Source organism: Carassius auratus, chromosome 6 (assembly GCF_003368295.1).
Source record: "Carassius auratus strain Wakin chromosome 6, ASM336829v1, whole genome shotgun sequence".
NCBI classification, from domain to species: Eukaryota; Metazoa; Chordata; class Actinopteri; order Cypriniformes; family Cyprinidae; genus Carassius; species Carassius auratus.
The window spans coordinates 7595302-7615863 of record NC_039248.1 but is presented as its reverse complement, the minus strand read 5'-3'; the positions used below and the strand labels follow the sequence as shown (position 1 = coordinate 7615863).

The following is a 20562-nucleotide window of genomic DNA, read 5'->3' as shown; positions in this document are numbered from 1 at the left end:
TATATATATATATATATATATATATATATATATATATATATATATATATATGTATATGTATATATAGCATGTTTCCCTTCCCAAACAAGAACAGCACAAACCCCACCCACAGCCAATTCTACAAATGTATTCATTGTAATCCATCCATTATATTTATAAATTCTGAACTCAATCTATGAAGTCTTTTCGAAGGTTTTGTGCTAAATTGTTTTAGGGGAAAAAATTATTGCCTACAAAAATACAAGTATTTGAGTAAAAACAAAGTATACTTGGGGCTAGTGATGGAGCTGGGAAAGAGAACGTGAATAGATTGTTGTTGTTTTTTTCAGTAATTGTAGTGGAAGGATTTGCTTTGCATTTTTATTGTGTCTGCAGCTGAGGGAAGAGAGGATAAAGTATGTTTACAACAATACTGGACAGTTCAGAAAGGGTGAATGTATAAAGCTATTTCCACAATGTATTTTGCATTATTGCAGTTTTCTGAATCCACCCATGTTAGAAATACATTCCAGTATTCCACCCACACTTCCCTTTCCCGTGAGCTGTGGCTGTCTGGGACAACATAACTATATTGTCCATGTAAAGTTCTGTTCCTTTAAATCTGCTCCTTCACAGTGAAATGCTTCTCAGCTATGCAATCAACAAACAAATGAACAAAAACTTTTTTCTTGTTGTTTTGCACATAAACCACACATTTAAGAATATTTATAATGTCCAAATGATGTTTACGTGGTTTCTGTGTTTTTTTCCTTCCTTATTTTTGATTTTTTTTTTTTTTTTTTTTTTACAAAAAGATGTTTTCGAGCAGAGTACCAGGTGTTGGGCTCAGTGGAACTGACATGCTGTAATGAGATTATAGATTTAGTGCACCACACTACAGATGTTTAAAGTGTGCACCATTCAGCTGCTAACAGAAATGGTTACAGACGAAGAGCTTAAGAGGCTCTAATTCTATTTGTAAATGTAGGTGACAGTACGTTTTCATAATTATTATTATTATGTGATTACACAACCTATTTGCTCACAACTTGGATAAGTCATCATCACACCCATGTGATAATTTGTTAAAAAAAAAAACCTTTTTATTCACCAAATACTTCCACAGTAATTTCTGAATTGCATGATTCCATATAACCTTTATAGCCTTAAATTTCCACTGTTATTGAGATACCATGACTTGACCTTGACAAGTTTATACAAAACGGTGTTGATAAAACATAATAGGTGTTTGTGATTTAGTTTTATGCCCACTAGATGGCAGTAAAAGCAGTTTTTTCCCTACTTGAAATACTGTCCTCATGTACAAGGTTAATTGTGGAAATTAAGAAGTATCTGGCTCGTCTCTAATACATAACTCAAGACATGAAATTATAAAAAAGCTGAAAACTCATCGTGGTTTTAAGGTTTAGACAGTTTTGTTTCATCTGTAGTCAGTATTACTGTGTTCTATAGTCTTTTCAAACTGATTTTATTATTATTTTAGATTTATGAGGAGACGGAAATGATGGATATTCAGCAAAATGTTACTAAAAATTGACATGTGTTTGTATTTGAATACAAAATAAATATCACCTCTACATTTTTACATACATTTAAAGAATATTAGTTGTGTTTTTATTGTATTTTATTTATTTTTTACTAAAGATGATTTTTAAGCAGACAGTGTGCTCTAGTGTGGTGTTTTTTATGTTTCAATCCTAGAGACAGACTGTTTCATTATAAGGACCACAGCACAATGGAGAAGTTACATAAGGCTGAAAAAGAACATAACACCTACTCACAGAGAAACGAGTGGTATATTTAAGCTGTTCTTCTACCGAGAAGTTTCATTATGTTATTAAGAAATGCGAAAAGGTGAAATGGCGCAAGCACTGTACATTACCATAGGAAGAACCACGCAGAAACCAACTTTTTTTCTGCACTAACATGGTTGCTTCGTCTCTTATAACTTCCATTTAGTTCATATTTGTCCTGTCAAATAAGTAATTTATGTGAAATGCAACATTCTGTCCGAATCTGATCCTCTCAGGTCCTTTCTTCTTTGAAATCTATGATAGGTCCATCCAGATGGGAAAAAAATCTACAAGAGCACATGTGAAACACATTGTGTGGTTTCTTCATCTGGTATTGACTTGAACAATGGGAACAGTGACGGTGTGACTGGTTTGAGCCGGTTTCACATGAGGTCCTGGATTAGGCTTTGCTTTGGCTGTAGCTTTTATAAGTGAAAAAAAAATGAAATTTGTATTTCAGTTTAGAGGGTCCATTCAGGATCTCAATTTCAAGTACAGTGATATGAAAAATAAATACAGAGAAGAAGAGGCGTCCCTTAACAAGCAAAGTCCTGCTGTACGACTGCTTGTGCATTGTGATGATTTGGTAATATTGAAGTTGGATGTGCACTGTGTGGTTGAGCCACTTCATTAGCTGCCTGTTGACAAACGAATCGCATGATGTGGATCATCAGTTATTAGGTTCAATGCATAAAAGCCATCAAAAAAATCACTGTTTCTCTGACTCACCTTGACTTTGACTTCTTCAAATCTGACTGTAGCAATAGTTCCGGCTGCCAGCTGAGCTTTCAGGTTCTGCTCTCGCAGGTTCTTTGTTCTCTGGATCTGCTCTTGGATCAAGTTCCGTTGGTTCTGTTGTTTCTGACTCTTTTTTGGTTTCAGGAATTGCTTGATTTTGTATTTGGCCACCTAAAGAGATAAAGATTAAAAGCAGAGTGAAAGGATGAGAGATCGTGTGTATTATGATTGTGTGTTTATGTGAATGTCTTTCGCAATGATACCTCATAGATATAGTCAAGTATTTCCAGTATAGTAAGAATACTGGCCCCAATGAATAGCCCCATCTGTCCACCAATATCTCCTGAAAATGGAAACCAAGCAATGATGAGATAAATATAAGTTAAAGATAAGTTATATAAAGATAAGTGTTTTCTTATGTATTTATCAGTTACTATTTGAGTAATATACATTTGTAATCAGGGTTTAATATTAAATTCTTTTTTTACTCATCAGCCAATCTGGCTACTAAATGTTTAGGGATAGTGCACCCAAAAATGAAATTTTTTCTCATTAATTAACTTCATATCATTCCAAACCCACAAGACCTTTGAAACACAAATTAAGATATTTTTTTTATGAAATCCGAGAGCTTTCTGACCCTGCATAGACAGCAACATAACTGAAACATTAAAGGCCCAGAAAGGTAGTAAGGACAAAAATAGTCCATGTGACATCAGTGCTTCAACCGTAATGTAACCGTAATGTTACTGAAACAAAAATAATTAAAGCTGCTAGCAGCATTTAAAGGGCCCTTGCACACAGGAACACCGGCAACTAGTGGCTTTATGGAAACAGCGAATAGTGGGCAATATGCATTTAAAGTGGTAAATATAGGAGGAATATGTCAAAGTCATTTATTTGTGCCAAACTTCATGCTGCCAGCTGGTGGCGCTATGACTATAACTGGATATTGGCATGTAGATGTCTTCAAGCTAGGATTTTGACCAAACATTGAATTTGGTGCAGAATGAACATGGCATGTTTGAATAAAACATGAAATATCTTGTTGCCATAAGGTGGCGCTATGACAATAACTGTATATTGGCCTTTAGATGTCTTCAAACCAGGACTCTTACCAAACGAGAAGTCTAGTGCAGATTGGACATGTATTTTTACATTAGTGTAAAACAAGTCATTTCCTGTTTCCAGCAGGTGGCGCTATTATTATCACATAATATTGGCTTTTAGATGTGTTCAGGCTACAGTTTTTACAAACGTGAAGTCTGGGGCAGATCGTTACAACAAGTTACAACAACTTCTATTCCCATGGCAAAACATCAAACTTTGTCAGGCCGCCAAGAACAACACACTTTAATGAAAACTCTAAATCTTTGCAAGTTAACATTGCAAAGGTTTTTAAAGTAGACTGACCAAATATGATGTTGATGTCATTAATTCTCAAGGAGCAGTTCATTACAGCATAAAACATGTCACTTTCTTTTGACTATAAAGTGATATGACTATAACTGAATATGGACATGGACATGTATTCAGAACAGGACTGAGAAGTTTGGGGCAGATCGGACATTGTCTGCCTTAATTCTATTTCAAAACATTGAAATTTGCCAGGCTGCCACAGATACGCCCTTCAACAAAAACTCTGAATCTTTGCAATGTAACACCACAAAGGGCTTTAGATTACACTGACCAAATCTGGTGTTGATTTGTTTAAACTTCTAGGAGGAGTTTGTCTAAATATATACAATGCCTGAAAATAGCAAAAGTGGCACAAAACATACAAATTCTAACCACATATTGGTTTTTGGACTTCATACCAGGGGACATTTTGTAAGTATTGGTTTGTTACATGTGTCTACCAAATTTCATACATGTATGTGAAACACAGCTTGAGAGGCACTTCATTGAATTTTTATGGGTGGGCCATTTTGCCACAACCACTTTTGAAACCCATATCATATGTACATTTTCGCAACTTCTGACATATTTGCAAAGTTTCATGAGTTTTCAAGTATGTTTAGACCCTCAAAAATGCAATTCATTTTGGAGAAGAAGAAGAAACAGCAATTCCAATAGGGTCCTCCCACTCGGTGCTCAGGCCCTCATGATTTTATTCAACAAATTTTTTTCGTCCATCTTAGTCTTCGAGGCATGTTCACAAGTATCACGACGCATGCATGTTCTTTTCTCTGATCTCGTAGCTTCATAAAATTACAGTTGAACCACTGATGGACTATTTTACTACCTTGAACATTTCAGTTGTGTTGCTGTCTATGGAGGGCCAGAAAACTCTTGGGTTTATCAAAAATATCTTAATTTGTGTTCTGAAGATGAACATCTTGAAAGATGAAGGTCTTACGGCATTAGGGGGAGTAATTAATGACATCATTTTAATTTTTGGGTGAACTAACCCTTTAGGTGGCTATTAAGAACTTCCGCTAGCTAAAACAGCAATATCAGAAAATAAACAAAATTGTCAAAATCACAGCTCAGATTTAAAAGTATTCGTCGGTTCAATAATCTGAACAGCGTACTGAACTCAGCATATTGAAGCCTGCCTTCCTTTGACATCCATTAAAAAATGCCAAATGTTTTCACTTCTAATGCATGTGATAAGGAAAATTATGGCCCAAAATGACAAAACTATAACCCGATGTATAGTTTTATGAAGATAAAATTAAACAATGTTGCATAAAATTTGGGATGTGGAATTTACTGGACCTCTTGTCTCCAAGTGCAACCTATACATTTTTAACCAGTATTAATTTCTTTCTGAATTTTAAACTTCAGTTGCTGCCCCCCCCCCCCAAAAAAAAAACAAAACAAAACATTATCCATGTCAATGGGGAGCAGCAACTGGAGGTGAACTATCCCTTTAACAAGACTGGACAAAAACATGAGACATTAGTGTGAACGCCTCTTCTCTTTTGTCAATCAAGGTGAATCACACAGGTTTAAAAGGACACAGTTTTAATTTCTACGTCAACTGTCCCTTTAATACTCTTTGAGAAGGTGGACACGTCACACTTCTGATGACCATAACAGTTGGAGTACAGAGATTTATAGCGTGTGGGGATTGTAAACCTACCTAACAGACCAGCGATGTCATAGGCTTTCTTCTGTTCTATTGTCTCATAGTTAAGGGCCTCAAAGAAAATATCCAAGATGAGAAAGTTGTCTCTGCACAATGAAAAGTTTAATAAAACTGTTTAATTCCCTGCAGGGAAACAGTATGGAAATGAGCCTATTATTTTTTGTATTACGGAAAGAAAAGGATTAGCACCAAAATGGTTTAAAAAAAAATAATAATTAGAAGAAACCACAGAATGTCATTATAGAGCAGTCTATTAAAATAGTTTTTTTTTCTATTAATGAGCCAATGAATGGAAGACCACAATTAAATTTTTCATCCAATTATATAACTGACAGAAATTAGCCTCTGTTTGGACAATATAAATCCTGCTAGTTATTAGAAAAGGCTGACAGTTTTTGCAAAAGAAGCATGTTTTGCAAAAATAAACAAATAAATAATAATAAAAAAATACTGTGAAGAAACACATTTAGAAACAGAAACACATTTAGCTTCCAATTGAAAAACTGCTGGGTTTGTTTCCTCTCAGGTCTGTTTGAGGGTATAAACTATAATGTTCAAATATGTTCAGCAGCAGAACGAAAACTACCCCATGAGACTATGTGTATGTGTGGCTGTTTATGTATTGGACTTACCTAATGTATTCCTCCGATTTCTGGTATTTGCGAGAAAGGTAGCGAGCAGAGCCCCTGCTGGGGATTTTAACCATAGAGAGCTCTTTTCCATACCGAGTCAAATTACAGGGTGTCTCGCAGGGGCATGAGTCACCTGTGCTCTTCTGGAGTAAAGCTGCAAAAGAAGTGTACAGGAAATATTGATAAATTATATTTGCTGAGGACAGGAAGTGAAATAAACGGTGTTGTTATCATCAATAATCAAGCTCTCAGTGTTGTTAAGTAGCTTTAAATACAATAGGGAGTTTTTAAAACCTCAGTTACTTCAAATCAGCTGTGTTGTGAATAATCACTCTTTAAATATCATTATTATTGACTGATTATTCATTATTTACCAGGAGTGTGAAAAGTACAGATACTATGTCAAAAATTTTACTCAAGAATCCACATTTAATAATAAAAAAAATAACTTTGTTTATTTTTAAATTGAGTTTAAATTGAGAAAATACGCACAGATTTTTCTTTTAATTTTTTTTTTATTTTTATGAAAAAAAGCTCCATAAAAACCCATTAAGAATTTAAAAAATTTTTTTTATTTACTTATTGTTCTGGCAACTGTATGTAAAACTCATAGTAGGTGTTAAATTAAAACCAATATCCTGACTCCTAAAGGATTAGTTCACTGATTTTTTTTTTTTATATTAGTTATCAGTTATCATCCTTGTCTTTCAAAACCACATTTGGATAAAGAAATACAAACCTTTTATTTAAAAATAAATGGGGAAATATTTAAGGACATGACTTATGTACCTTTAAGTCTACAGGAATTTGTAATAAAGAAAAGTATTATTTCTACCTTGTAAATGTAACTGAGTAAACATCTGAATATTTTCAAACGGAGTACAAATATTTGTGAAATACATAGAAAAATATATTGAAACATGTCTTGTTGTGGTTTATATAAATATATCATTGAAATTATATAATAGTGAATTGGTGTTTTTTTTTTTTTTTTTTGTTTTTTTTTTTTTTATGTGAGCCAACATCATCGTAATGAAAAGAACCAGAGACTTAAAAAGACTTCAGTCTGTGTGCATTGAATTTATTTTATACACGAGTTTCATAATTTGAGTTGAATTACTGAAATAAATAACATTTCCACGACATTCTAGTTTATTGAGATGCACATGTAATATATATATATATTGTGAGAGGAATCTATCGCTTTGGCTGCTCAGAAATATTCACACAATCATGCAGCATGTTTTAGAAGATCACACTCACTGATTTATATATAACTGAACCATGCTGTTGCCCACCTCTTCCAACTGAGCCAGGGACTGCTAAACAGAACGATCACAGTAGTTAAACGAACCAGGCTTTGGGGGTTAAATGTGCTCCGGCACGGTTAAGATTGCCAGGAGTGAGCACACCCTAATATTCTCCCTCATCCCGCATACACTCTAAGTCTCTATCCGCCCATCAAGTGTTGTCCCACACGCACTCTACTGCAATGGGTCCTGCGATCGTGCAGGTCTCTAATAGGAAGGTGCCTGTTATAATGTTATGATTGAGGCTCTGGACTCCTAGCATAACTTGTTGTTTTTTAATAACAAACTATTAAATATTTTCTGTAAAAACGTTATTGTCCTGACAAATAGTTTGTTTTATATTTAATTTAATTACATTAATGTTATAAGTTGAGATTTAGGCTACAATAAATATTTAACTGCTACTATGTTAAAGGAACTCTGCTGTAAAAGCACCTTATTTTGTTTAAAGTGTTTGCAAACCAAATGTTATTACACTTTTGTTCGTGTACTATAGCAGTAGGCCTACTTTTAAATGAAAAGAAATTGCACAATACACTACTTTTGATGCATTATTAGTTTTGTGCATAACGATTAATTGCATACAATAATGTTATTAATCATGAATTGTTTTTTTTTATTGTTGCATATATTGTATAAAGTAAAAATGTTACAGTGTTCATTTGGACCCCACTGACATTCAAAGTTTGTAAAAAAAATAAATAAATAAACTGTTCTTCAAACTATCTTCCACAGAAGAAGGAAAATCATACAAATTACAGGTTTATAACAACATGAAGTTGGGTACATAATGACAGAATTAAAATTTTGGGGTGAATTATCCCGTTGAAGTTTACAGTTATTTGAGATGATCAATCAGCATTGTGTGTTTAAGGTCTGTGATGATCTTACCTAAAGCCTTGTCAACACACTTGATTTTACTGGGTGTGCAGATATCAGCATTGCCTGTAGAGAGATATTTGATGTGTAAAATATTTAAACAACACATCAGTAAGAGAGCTTGTAGATTGTTTACAGAAGTCTTCTTAATAAAGGTTTCTAAGAAAGCCACTGACTTGGCGGTGGAATAAGGAATGCTGTGATGCAGCTGCCAATCTGTCAGCAGCTTAATGAACAATTTTACAGATGAGCTGTGTGGTGACGTGACCAAAATGGCATATTTGTTCTTATTCATATAGACAGTTTTTATAACAATTATCCCACTCATACTACAGCACACACCTGGCATATGCACCATCCTGCAGTTGCACTCTCTCTGCACCTGTGTGCTCTCACAGTGCAGTCTGCAAGCACTGACGCTGTAGGTGTCGTATCCTGGGATCACAGGCTCAGATGAAGCTCGACAGTTCCCCCATGGCTGTGGCAGGTATGTTAGCTAGAGAAACATTAGACATTTAGAGATAAAGTCTGTGTCTCTGCTTCTATGTCTGCCTGAGTGCACCCTATGGCTGTGAAATATTTAGCACATGCAGTCTCAATTAAAATATATCCCAGTCAGCCCTGAAAATCTTTTTGACTTTTTGTAAATTAGTTCCTAATTTAAAATGTCTGGAATTGAAGAGTTTAGAACAGCTTGCTGTTACAGTCAGACCTTAAAAGTTTTTGATGTTTTTTACCCCAGTTAAACCTACCCTCTGTTCCTGACAGGAAACAAATGTCTGGAATCCTGGAGAGACCCCAAAGCCCAGCTGGTGGATGTATGGGGGTTCATTCTGACTATGAATCTGAACCCGAATACCTGCCTCCAGTGTCGTCTCATCTGAAAATGGACAGATTGTATGGTGAAAAAAATCTGATAAACATTCTTTTTGTCTGCACTTTTGAAGATGAATCGATGTAAATCTGTCTGAGTATATATATATTACTATTTCGATTGTCATAACTGACTGTGTTTACATCTATTTCATATAAAAGTTTTCAGAGATGCAAGTTCATTTAACTGCATCCGCAATCGAGCTTCAGGAGAACAAACACAAAGCACACGTGAAAGTCTGTCAGTATGTTACAAACAGCCTAAATGATGAATATCTAAAGTAAAATACTGAAATAACATTGGGTGGAAGCACACATTAGCTGCATTTCCATTGCACTTCAAATTGTGAAAATTAACATCTTGAATTTAAAAAACGCCTAATGGAAATGCGTCAATTTCGCAAAAACTCACATATATTGTAAAAAAAAAGTTTTAAAAAAAGGAAACTTTTGCAAAACTGCAATGGAAACCATTTTTCAGTCTCACATTTACAGGTCACATGGCGTATATAAAAAGTCATATGATCATTTTTCAATGTACTATATCCTCCAAAAAAACACTTCATACATGGCCACTGTCTAGTATAAGGAGCTTTCCCTACCATTAATGCTTAGACAATTTACATTGCACACGTCTGAGGTGCAGTGTTGGCTCTGAGACGGCCACTGAAGCTGATTGCTGCCACTCTGCTTCTGTAAAGATACACCTACTTTGAATAAATATAGCCAAAATCCATAAAAATTCCACCAAAATCCATTGCCATGACTTATCTCAAGAGGAAAAGGGTTACGTTTTAATCGCATAACATTGGTTAATAAAAATGCTGTCGTTTCACAATACTTTTTTGTTTTTATGTGTTTAGGGCTTATATATATATATGTTCTCTTTCAATAATTGACTTGTACTCCATCTGCTTAAACGCAATGGGGTTATTTTTTCTCCTTACCTGAAGCCTTTTTTTCAATAATGCAGTGTAACAACATGGCCATTGGTTCATCCAGTAACTTAAAAACGAACCAATGGGTCGGTCTATGATATCTGGATATATAAGCTGGTTTTTCACTACAGGATCCTCAGATTTCTCTCCTCACCATTGATTCACAGTGGAACCAGCAACCTCTCTTTGCTCAGCTGATCTGCTGCCTTAAGCATCGTAGCAGCAGTGGTCCAGCTTCACCTGCTGCCATCCAGCGATGATTCTAAAAGAGCATTCTAAAAGAGCAAATCGGCATTGTTTCAAATGCTGCACTGTTGTTGCATCATCATGCCGATGATGGCTATAGTGAGTGCATATCCTGCTTGGGGAAATCCCATGCGGAAACTGTGTTCATGTAGATTGATTGTTCTCATTGCAAGAACATGAGTGTCTCCTCTTTGAACTCGCAGAGTACTTTTTTTTCAGAAAAAAAAGCAAGCTCACATTAGTTCAGATTCCGCCAAACTCAACAGGTCGTGGCGTTCCCCCTACTCGGCACGCCTGCATACTTCTGCCCTCACTTCAATAGATGGTGCTGAAGAAAAGGGGTATAAGAAGCTTCCTCCCCTGGATGAGTCAGTGTCTGCGCATCTCTGCCTGTCCATTGCCATTGGCTGGAAGGCCACCCATCCATCCAAGACATGCATGACTACTTTAGCTCTTTCTGGATGCGCCTACTCTTCGGCTGGACAGCCGCTACATTTCAGGGTGGTCCTTCAGGTCTTTCAGGCCAAACTACTTTCCTGCATGGACAAGTCTGACCCAGACCACACGGTGTTCAGAAAGCTGAGAAGCAAGAAAGACCAGGTCTTGCGCACCACTAAGACCACAGTACAGGCAATTGGGAGATCCATGGCCAGCCTGGTGGTGCTTGAGTGCCACTTATGGATCACCTTGACAGAAAAAAAGGATGACACAAAGCCCCTTTCCTTGAACCCCCAATCTACCCCACTGGCTTCTTTGGACCTGCGGTTGAGGGTTTCATAGAGCACTTCACGCAGGTGCAGAAGTTGTTCCAGGCCATGCAACACTTCCTGCTTTTACATCCCGACTCAGGAAACCACAATAAATAATGTCCAAAAGTATCATTCTAAGCCAAAAGTATTTATTCGGTCAAGGGGTTACAAATAGGAATAAAGAATTAATGGTTGCACTTTATTTTGCAGTACGTGTACTTACATGTACTTATAGTGTACTTGTAATGTATTTATCTAAGAAAGATATTGTAATACAAGGTAACTACATGGGGTAGGGTTAGGTTTAGGAGTAGGTTCAGGGTTAGTACATAGTTATTACATAGTTATTGTAATTACTATAATAAGTACATAGTGTGCAGTAGAGGAACAGGACTGTAAAATAAAGTGCTACCAAATTAATTATAGTAAATAAATTAATAATAAACAGAAAAAAAGATCTAAAGAAAGATAACAGCAAAAGTGTCCAGCTGTCCAGCAGAGCTCGAAGGCAGGATGTTAACAAAAGAAGCAGTCTCCTCCCAAACAAGGATGTGACTCTTAAATACCTACTCCTTCAATTAAGAACAGTTGGATCAACCTATAGAAACAACAATAAAAACAACAACAGCAAAACAGAACCAAAAACAACCGTAACGTTTTTCTTTCAGGCGAATCCAGTCGTAGTTATATAAAAAATTGCCCTGGCTATTCCAAGCTCTATCATTGCAGTCACCAGGTGTTGCAATGCTTCAGTCCAAAACAAGTGAAATAAGAAGCGCCCATCCATAAAAATAAAAAAAAAAGTGTCTCACATGGACCCGGGGGGTGAGCAAGGGGCCTCCTGTTGTGAATCGATGTATTTGTGTAAGAAAAATATCCATATTCAAAACATAATAGTTACTTTAATCTAGGTTGCGCCAATAGTTTTAAATGTATTTTTGGACTGAAGCACTGCAACACCCACTGACTGCTATGATAGAGCTTGGAATAACAGGGAAAATTATTGTATAACTACGACTGGACTCATCTGAAAGAAGAAAGTCATATACACCTAGGATGCCTTGGGGGTGAGTAAAACAAACTAATTTTTTTAATTCAAATTTCAAATTTTTGAAAATTCACCCTGTTCATTTCCGGGAGCAGAAGACAATGTGTCTGTTGCGATTCTGAGAACATTTAAGTGCCCAAGCAAACATCATCTGTTACAGTGGACAAAATAAAGCACAAACATTTTCAAAAAAGAGAGCAACTTTCCCCTTCCATTTCTCATGAGTGCCCTGTCCCCAGCCCCTTGCCATGTGGACCGAGTCCTGGGAGGCCATCCCTGGAGAGTCAGAATGGATTTTGAGGATAATAAAACAAGGTTAGTCACTTCAATTTGCTTAGAGACCCTCGCGTTTCAGTGACGTGGTTCCCACCTTGGTTCAGAGCAATGACGCACATGCTGTGCACTCTGAGATGATGAATCTGCTGGCAAAAGAAGTCATAGAAATGGCTCTTCCAGTTCAGAGCGAGTCAGGCCTCTACAGCCATTACTTCCTTGTGCCCAAAAAGGATGGCGGCCTCCTGCCCATCTTTGATCACAAACACCTGAACCGCACCTTCTTGGAAAGGCTGTTCAGGATGACTACACAGGTGACTGATTCTTTTCTCTGGATCTGAAAGAGGCTTACTTTCACATCCAGATAGTCCCCCATCACAGATGATTCTTGAGATTCACCTTCAAGGGAGTGGCTTATCAATATACAGTCCTTCCCTTCAGACTGCCTCTGGCTCCCCCCACTTTTACAAAGTGCATGGACACAGATCTCTTCTGAGGCAGATGGGAATCCGCATTTTCCACTACCTCGATGACTGGCTCATTTTGGCCAAGTCAGAGACATCAGGAGGCTCTAACAGGATCCTCCTTAGCCACTTAGAGTGTTGTATGTGGACCCTTCAGTACTATCCGAAACCGTGGGTTCCATCTGATTCATCAGTGGATCAAATGGGGTGTGGCCCTTGGAATGGTTTGGGTGGTTGTCTCTACAGATGCTTCCAACAGAGGTAGGGGAACTCTGTGTAACAGCAAACCGAATTTTGGCCATTGGTCAAAAGCAGAGAAAGGGCTTCACATCAACTGCCTGGAAATGCTAGCAGTCTGTCAGGCCAGTCAGTTCTTCCTGCCAGACCTGAAGGGACACCATGTCTGTGATGTCCTACATAACTTGCCAGGGAGGACTCTCCTCGGAGCGCCTCTTCATCCTGGTAGATCACCTCCTGGAATGGGCTAAGCTCAACTTACATTTGCTGAGAGCAGACTGAACCAGACTGAACCAATGAGGAGACATGCTATCACAGAGCAAGGTCCCCTCATAGGAAGGAATGCTCCATCTGAAGATGGTTCAGAAAATCTGGGAGATCTTTGGAAAACTCTCACTTCTCAATGTATTATTTGTAGGACAGGTATGCGTTCAAGATCTATGGAGCAGCTATAGCAGCTTTCCATGTTCCTATAGTAGGCCAATCACTGGGCAGGAACAACTTAATTGTCTGTTTCCTGAGGGGGGCCAGGAGACTGAATCTGGCCCGCCCCTCACTGTTCCTAAATGGGATCTGCCCACTGTTTTGACTGCCCTGAAGGGCCCTCTCTTTGAGCCACTACAATGTGCTAACCTTTGGTCCTTGTCACCGAAAACTGCTCTGCTTCTAGCATTAGCATTGGTCAAGCGAAAACGGTATCTGCAGGTGCTCTCTGTGAGCCCCAATGAAGCAAAGATTTTCTAGGTGGATAGTTTATGGTATTATGCTAGCTTTCTCTTCCTTGCATGATTGGATCCTTTCTGCTTTTGTGGGCACACACTTGCTTTATGCAGAACCAGCTCTGAGCAAAAGTTTGGACTGTAACACACTCAAACTTGCCAGGTCTGCTTACTTGTACGCTCTCGGTTCTTGGAGTACCGAGGCTGTACGGTTCCTCTGGAATGATTAGTGAGGCAGGGCATGACCTTATTATAGATTCATTGTTTTCTGGGCCCCAGGTGCTTAAGTCAAGTTATGTATGTAGTGATTCCTCTGCCATAGCACAGTATAATTGTACTGGCTCCATAGCATCTTAGCAGATGTAGTAATAGTGAATTATCAATATTTAACGTACTTGGTTACTAACGTAACCTCGTTCCCTGAGATACAGGAACAAGTACTGTGTAGCTACATGTGCTATGTAGCTGCACGAGTCAGACGTCACTTCAGTTGAAGTAACCTGAGGATACTATTGAAATAAGGCTTCAGGTAAGGAGCGTCTTAGCTGATTCAAGATTCAATATTTTTATTCATCACATTCACACAATTATATAGAGAATATATAACCAGCAGTGAAATGTGAAAATATACATAAAAATATACATAAATATAGCTATAAAAGAATGAAATAAAAGTAAACAATAAAAATATGAGAATAAAATATAAAAAAGTTGCATCCTGTAGAATTAAATATAATGAAAATAATGTGCATGAAAGTACACTGTAGTCTTAAATATTAAGATACACACGAATGTACAAGAGGCAAATGTGCAAACAGGTTGACACTGTCAGTATGTTACTGTGATGTAGAGAATGATAAATATGTTGTGGAGACATGTAGATGTTAAGAGGCTGGTTTTGAGTTTAGGAACCTGATGGCCTGGGGGAAGAAACTCCTCCTACTGTAAGTTTCTCGGTTTTTGCCATCAGGCTATGGAAGCGCTTACCAGATGGCAGCAAAGTGAAAAGATGGTTACTGGGGTGGATAGTGTCCTTGATGATTATAACAGCTCTGCTTTTGCAGCATTTAAAGTAGACGCAGTACCTGTTCCCGTATCTCAGGGAACTGAGGTTATGTTAGTAACCAAGTACGTTTCCTAGTTTTCTGCATAAAATGGTCATGACATTGTATTTGATTTTCATCAAAGACACAAATATCAACACTATAACAAAATACATAAACAATCATCATATTTCATGACATTATTAAGCACACTCATAAAACTTACAAAGTAATGGTGGAAAGAATAAGTGAAACACTAGGCTTCTGGTGTCGCTAAATTCCAACTAGAGTCAGATGTTAGCAAACAAGAAGTCCAATCAATGAAATGAGAATCAGGTTGTGGTTTAAAGTTGAACTGACCCAAACAGTGTCAGTTTACTATTCACAAGTAGCATTATCTGATGTGAGCTATGCATCAGAAGACCTACGATCAAGAGTTGTTGATATGCATGTTGCTGGAAAGGGTTACAGAGTAATCTCAAAGACTTTAGATATTCATCAGTTAGACAAACTGCCAAACTATGGAGATGGTATACTGTAGTACTGTGGCTACTTTCCATAGAAGTCGTATAGGCATGATGCAGAATGATCAACAAGGTGAAAAATAACCCTAGAGTAATAGCTAAAAACTTGAAGGATTCATTGAAGCTGGTTAACGGCTACGTTCATGAGTCAACCATATGTAAAATATTGAACAGGCATGGAAGGACACCACGAAGGAACCCACTGCAGCATGCCTAAAGTTTGCCGAAGACCACCTTGACACTCCACAACACTACTGAGAGCATGTCTTGTGGACAGATATAATTGCTTCACTTCACCATGCAGCACTATTTATGGTGGAAAAAGAAAACAGTGTAACCAACATGAAAACATCTTCCCAAAAGTGAAGTATGGAGGAAGGAGCATCATGATTTGGGGATGCTTTGCTGCCTCTGGACCTGGACTGCTTGCCATTGTAGAGGGGGAAATTAATTCCAGGATATCAGTTTATCAGGATATCCTACAGGATAATCTCAATGTGGCTGTCTACAAGCTCTCAGACGAAGCTGGGTGATGCAGCAGGATAATAACCCTAAACATTGAAGTAAATCTACTTCAGAATGACTTTTGAGACATAAAATCCACCTTTGGAGTGGCCCAATCAAGGCTAGACCTCAACCCAATAGAGATACTGTGGAATGACCTCAAGAGAGCCATTTACACCAGACGTCCTAAGGGTGAGCTGAAGCAGTTCTTTAAGGAAGAATGGTCCAAAATTACTCCTGGACATTGTGCAGGTCTAATACACAGCTTACACAGGTTATTGCTGCCAAAGGTGTTTCAACCAGTTATTAAAGCACTGTTTCACTTACTTTTTCCACCATTACTTTATATGTTCAATGGGTGTGTTCAATAAAAATGTAAAAGATCATGACTGTTTGTGTTTTATCAATTTAGAAATATTGTGTTTGATTATATTTGTGACTTTGGTGAAGATCAGATCACATTTTATGACCAATTTAAAACCAGGAAAAAAAATGGTTTGCTTACTTTCTTGAAACTGTATGAATGTATGTCTATATATACATATGATTTTATTAACATTAAAATAATGGAAGGTGACATAATGCATTTATACAGTAATGTTACAAAAGATTGCTATTGTTTTTTTGTTGTTGTTTGTTTGTTTTTTTACTTTCTATTTGTTAAATAATCATACAGTTTACAGGATCACATTTTCAACAAAATAATGTTTAGAATATTGATAAGAAATGTTTCTTGAAGTATCATGTGACACTGAAGACTGGAGTAATAGCTACAGACAATTTAGCTTTGCCATCACAGAAATAAATGACATTTTAACATACATTAAAATAGAAAACAGTTATTATAAATTGTAATAATATTTCACAGTATTACTGTTTGTACTGTGTACTTTTGGTCAGATATGTGACTGCAGCCTTGGTAAGATTAAAAGTCATTTTAAAATCTTACCAATTCCAAAGTTTTAAATGTTTACATTGTGTACATGTTTAAATTGAAAATTACATTGTACAAAACAATCAGCATTGTAGTAAAAAAGTACAATGAATACTGAAACTCTTTAAAGTAATTTTAACTACAATAATTAAGTGAGATGCAGAATGGCAGGAGTTGTGTTTGTCACTCACTGGTTTCTCTCCAGATTGGCAGATACTCGTCCTGTTGAATATCCAGCATCAGCTCCAGTCCGTTTCCTGTGCCACCTTGCCTTACCCGCTTGGGCGATGTCTTGTTTCCATTAAATGTGTAACATTTCCCATACCGTGTATACACCTGCAGACCACAGACACAAAAATGTATTACACATATTTGCACTACTGAAAACACCTCAACACCTGTGCTCCTCTGCCTAGTCTTTTTCACCCAAAACAAAATCTTCATACAAAGGTGTTAGCAAATGGCACTTACCTTCTCTCAGATTTCCTGACCATACCAGCAGCAGCATCAACTGTTGCATACTTCCCTTATTTTAACTCTCTGTTATGCCTTCACCAAGTAGGCCTGGTTGGAAATTTGTTTTTGCAGCAAAATTAAAAAGATAACTGTGGCTTTTTATCTTGTAAATCTTTTACCTTTATTTAAACCTGTTTTTTATTGCAATTGCATTTTGTTATTTGAAATTGACTTTTTGTCATATTTCTTTTCTCAAAATTATGACTTGTGTGCTACTTGATCGCAATCTTTCCTTAGAAAGCCACGTTTCTAGCATTTGTAAAACTGCATTTTTCCATCTCAAAAATATATCTAAATTACGGCCTATGCTCTCAATGTCAAATGCAGAAATGTTAATCCATGCATTTATGACTTCAAGGTTAGACTATTGTAATGCTTTATTGGGTGGTTGTTCTGCACGCTTAGTAAACAAACTACAGCTAGTCCAAAATGCAGCAGCAAGAGTTCTTACTAGAACCAGGAAGTATGACCATATTAGCCCGGTCCTGTCCACACTGCACTGGCTCCCTATCAAACATCGTATAGATTTTAAAATATTGCTTATTACTTATAAAGCCCTGAATGGTTTAGCACCTCAGTATTTGAATGAGCTCCTTTTACATTATACTCCTCTACGTCCGCTACGTTCTCAGAACTCAGTCAATTTGATAATACCTAGAATATCAAAATCAACTGCGGGTGGCAGATCCTTTTCCTATTTGGCGCCTAAACTCTGGAATAACCTACCTAACATTGTTCGGGAGGCAGACACACTCTTGCAGTTTAAATCTAGATTAAAGACCCATCTCTTTAACCTGGCATACACATAACATACTAATATGCTTTTAATATCCAAATCCGTTAAAGGATTTTTAGGCTGCATTAATTAGGTAAACCGGAACCGGAAACACTTCACATAACACCCTATGTACTTGCCACATCATTAGAAGAATGGCATCTACGCTAATATTTGTCTGTTTCTCTCTTGTTCCGAGGTCACCGTGGCCACCAGATCCAGTCTGTGTCCAGATCAGAGGGTCACTGCAGTCACCCGGATCCAGTACGTATCCAGACCAGATGGTGGATCAGCACCTAGAAAGGACCTCTACTGCCCTGAAAGACAGCGGAGACCAGGACAACTAGAGCCCTAGATACAGATCCCCTGTAAAGACCTTGTCTCAGACGACCACCAGGACAAGACCACAGGAAACAGATGATTCTTCTGCACAATCTGACTTTGCTGCAGCCTGGAATTGAACTACTGGTTTTGTCTGGTCAGAGGAGAACTGACCCCCCAACTGAGCCTGGTTTCTCCTAAGGTTTTTCTCTCCATTCAGTCACCGATGGAGTTTTGGTTCCTTGCCGCTGTCGCCTCTGGCTTGCTTAGTTGGGGTCACTTCATCTACAGCGATATCATTGACTTGATTGCAAATAAATGCACAGACACGTTGTAAACCGAACAGAGATGACATAACTGAATTCAATGATGAACTGCCTTTAACTGTCATTTTGCATTATTGAGACACTGTTTTCCAAATGAATGTTGTTCAGTGCTTTGAAGCAATGTATTTTGTTTAAAGCACTATATAAATAAAGGTGATTAATTGATTGATTGACTTAATCCCCACGGAAACAGTGGAATTTCGTGACTTGGCAGCACTGGTTTACATATCACAATTATATACGTATATATATAAATATATATATATATATATATAGCTTCTGCCATGTAATAATAAATGATAATGTTTCAACCATCCTTCTGACTTTTTTTCTCTCACATTTTAAGTTTGTATATTGCAATTTATAAACTTGCAATTAGAGTTACAGTAATATCTCACAATTCTGATGTTGCTGTTTTTTTTCTATCAAAGTCAAAAATTTTATATAAACTCAGAAATGCAAGAAAAATAATCAGAACTATGGGATAAAAAGTCACAATTGCATGTTTATTATTTATTTATTTATTATTACCCCATGGCAGAAGCAAGTTTCTTTAGCTTACAGAGGTTCTCAGACAGAACATAAGGGAACCATGATGACTACGGAGATATGGAGCAAAGCTTGACACTGCTGCACCAAGGAAACTCTTTTGCACCTTCTACATCCTCCACCTACACCTTCCTCTCTCTCTCTCCTGATGACAAAAATATTATTCTTCATCACACCAATGCTACACACAAGGTTAAAATCACTTAGTTGTTACTACACACCTAGAATAAAGGTTGTCAAAGGTCAAGCTTTATCTTGTTTTTTTCATTCAAGGTATAGGAAGCACTTGTTTTCTAGTAGATAGCTTTTCAAACTGGTCTTGTATGCGATGCTAAAGCAATTTTGTAAGTTGCCCTGCAAAATAGCATCTGCGAAAAACCTTGAAGATAAATATAAGAGAACACTTTTCCTTCTTCAAAAGGCCGATTTAGTCTGTTGAAACAGCTTTCACGTTATACAAAATACTGTACACTCAAAAACAGTTTTCAGATAAACACAAACATCAATTATTTTATATAAATTTATGCATTTAGCAGACGCTTTTATCCAAAGCGAATTACAGTGCATGCCAATGTCATGCTGGTTAGGGTTTTATTAATTTATTTCAATAAACATAACTTTCCCCCCAGAGAAAATCAAATATTCATGCAGAGCAGACGACTTCCCACAAATCATTCAGATAAGAGACATGGGGGTGTAAAAGTCCAATATGACCAAAGATTGTTCACAACAATAGAAGTGGCTGATAGAGGAGACACTATTATGCAGATGAACACAAAAATGAGATGTACTCATTTTTGTTTAGAGAAAATGACTAATAGACCAGCTATATAAAACTAGACACACATAACATACAACTTTTTGTCATGTAAAATGTGGATAGATAGATAGATAGATAGACAGACAGACAGACAGACAGACAGACAGATAGATAGACAGATAGATAGATAGATAGATAGATAGATAGATAGATAGATAGATAGATAGATAGATAGATAGATAGATAGATAGATAGATAGATAGATAGATAGATAGATAGATAGATAGATAGATAGGATATTTTTACAAATTAAATTT

At 37.0% G+C, this 20562-nt stretch overlaps 1 protein-coding gene across 1 annotated transcript in view; it reads right to left on the bottom strand.

Moving 5' to 3' along the window:
* Nucleotides 1-24: 24 nt before the first annotated feature.
* asic4b (acid-sensing (proton-gated) ion channel family member 4b) overlaps nucleotides 25-20562 on the bottom strand; it is a 41929-nt gene continuing 21391 nt past the window's right edge. The window contains exons 2-10 of the mRNA XM_026259314.1: nucleotides 17190-17334; nucleotides 9199-9326; nucleotides 8789-8942; nucleotides 8459-8512; nucleotides 6258-6411; nucleotides 5620-5711; nucleotides 2795-2874; nucleotides 2523-2702; nucleotides 25-2431 (exon numbers count right to left, since the gene is read on the bottom strand). Coding sequence (XP_026115099.1) covers nucleotides 2330-2431; nucleotides 2523-2702; nucleotides 2795-2874; nucleotides 5620-5711; nucleotides 6258-6411; nucleotides 8459-8512; nucleotides 8789-8942; nucleotides 9199-9326; nucleotides 17190-17334 — 1089 coding nt within the window. The 3' untranslated portion in view covers nucleotides 25-2329. The remainder of the gene's footprint in view (nucleotides 2432-2522; nucleotides 2703-2794; nucleotides 2875-5619; nucleotides 5712-6257; nucleotides 6412-8458; nucleotides 8513-8788; nucleotides 8943-9198; nucleotides 9327-17189; nucleotides 17335-20562) is intronic.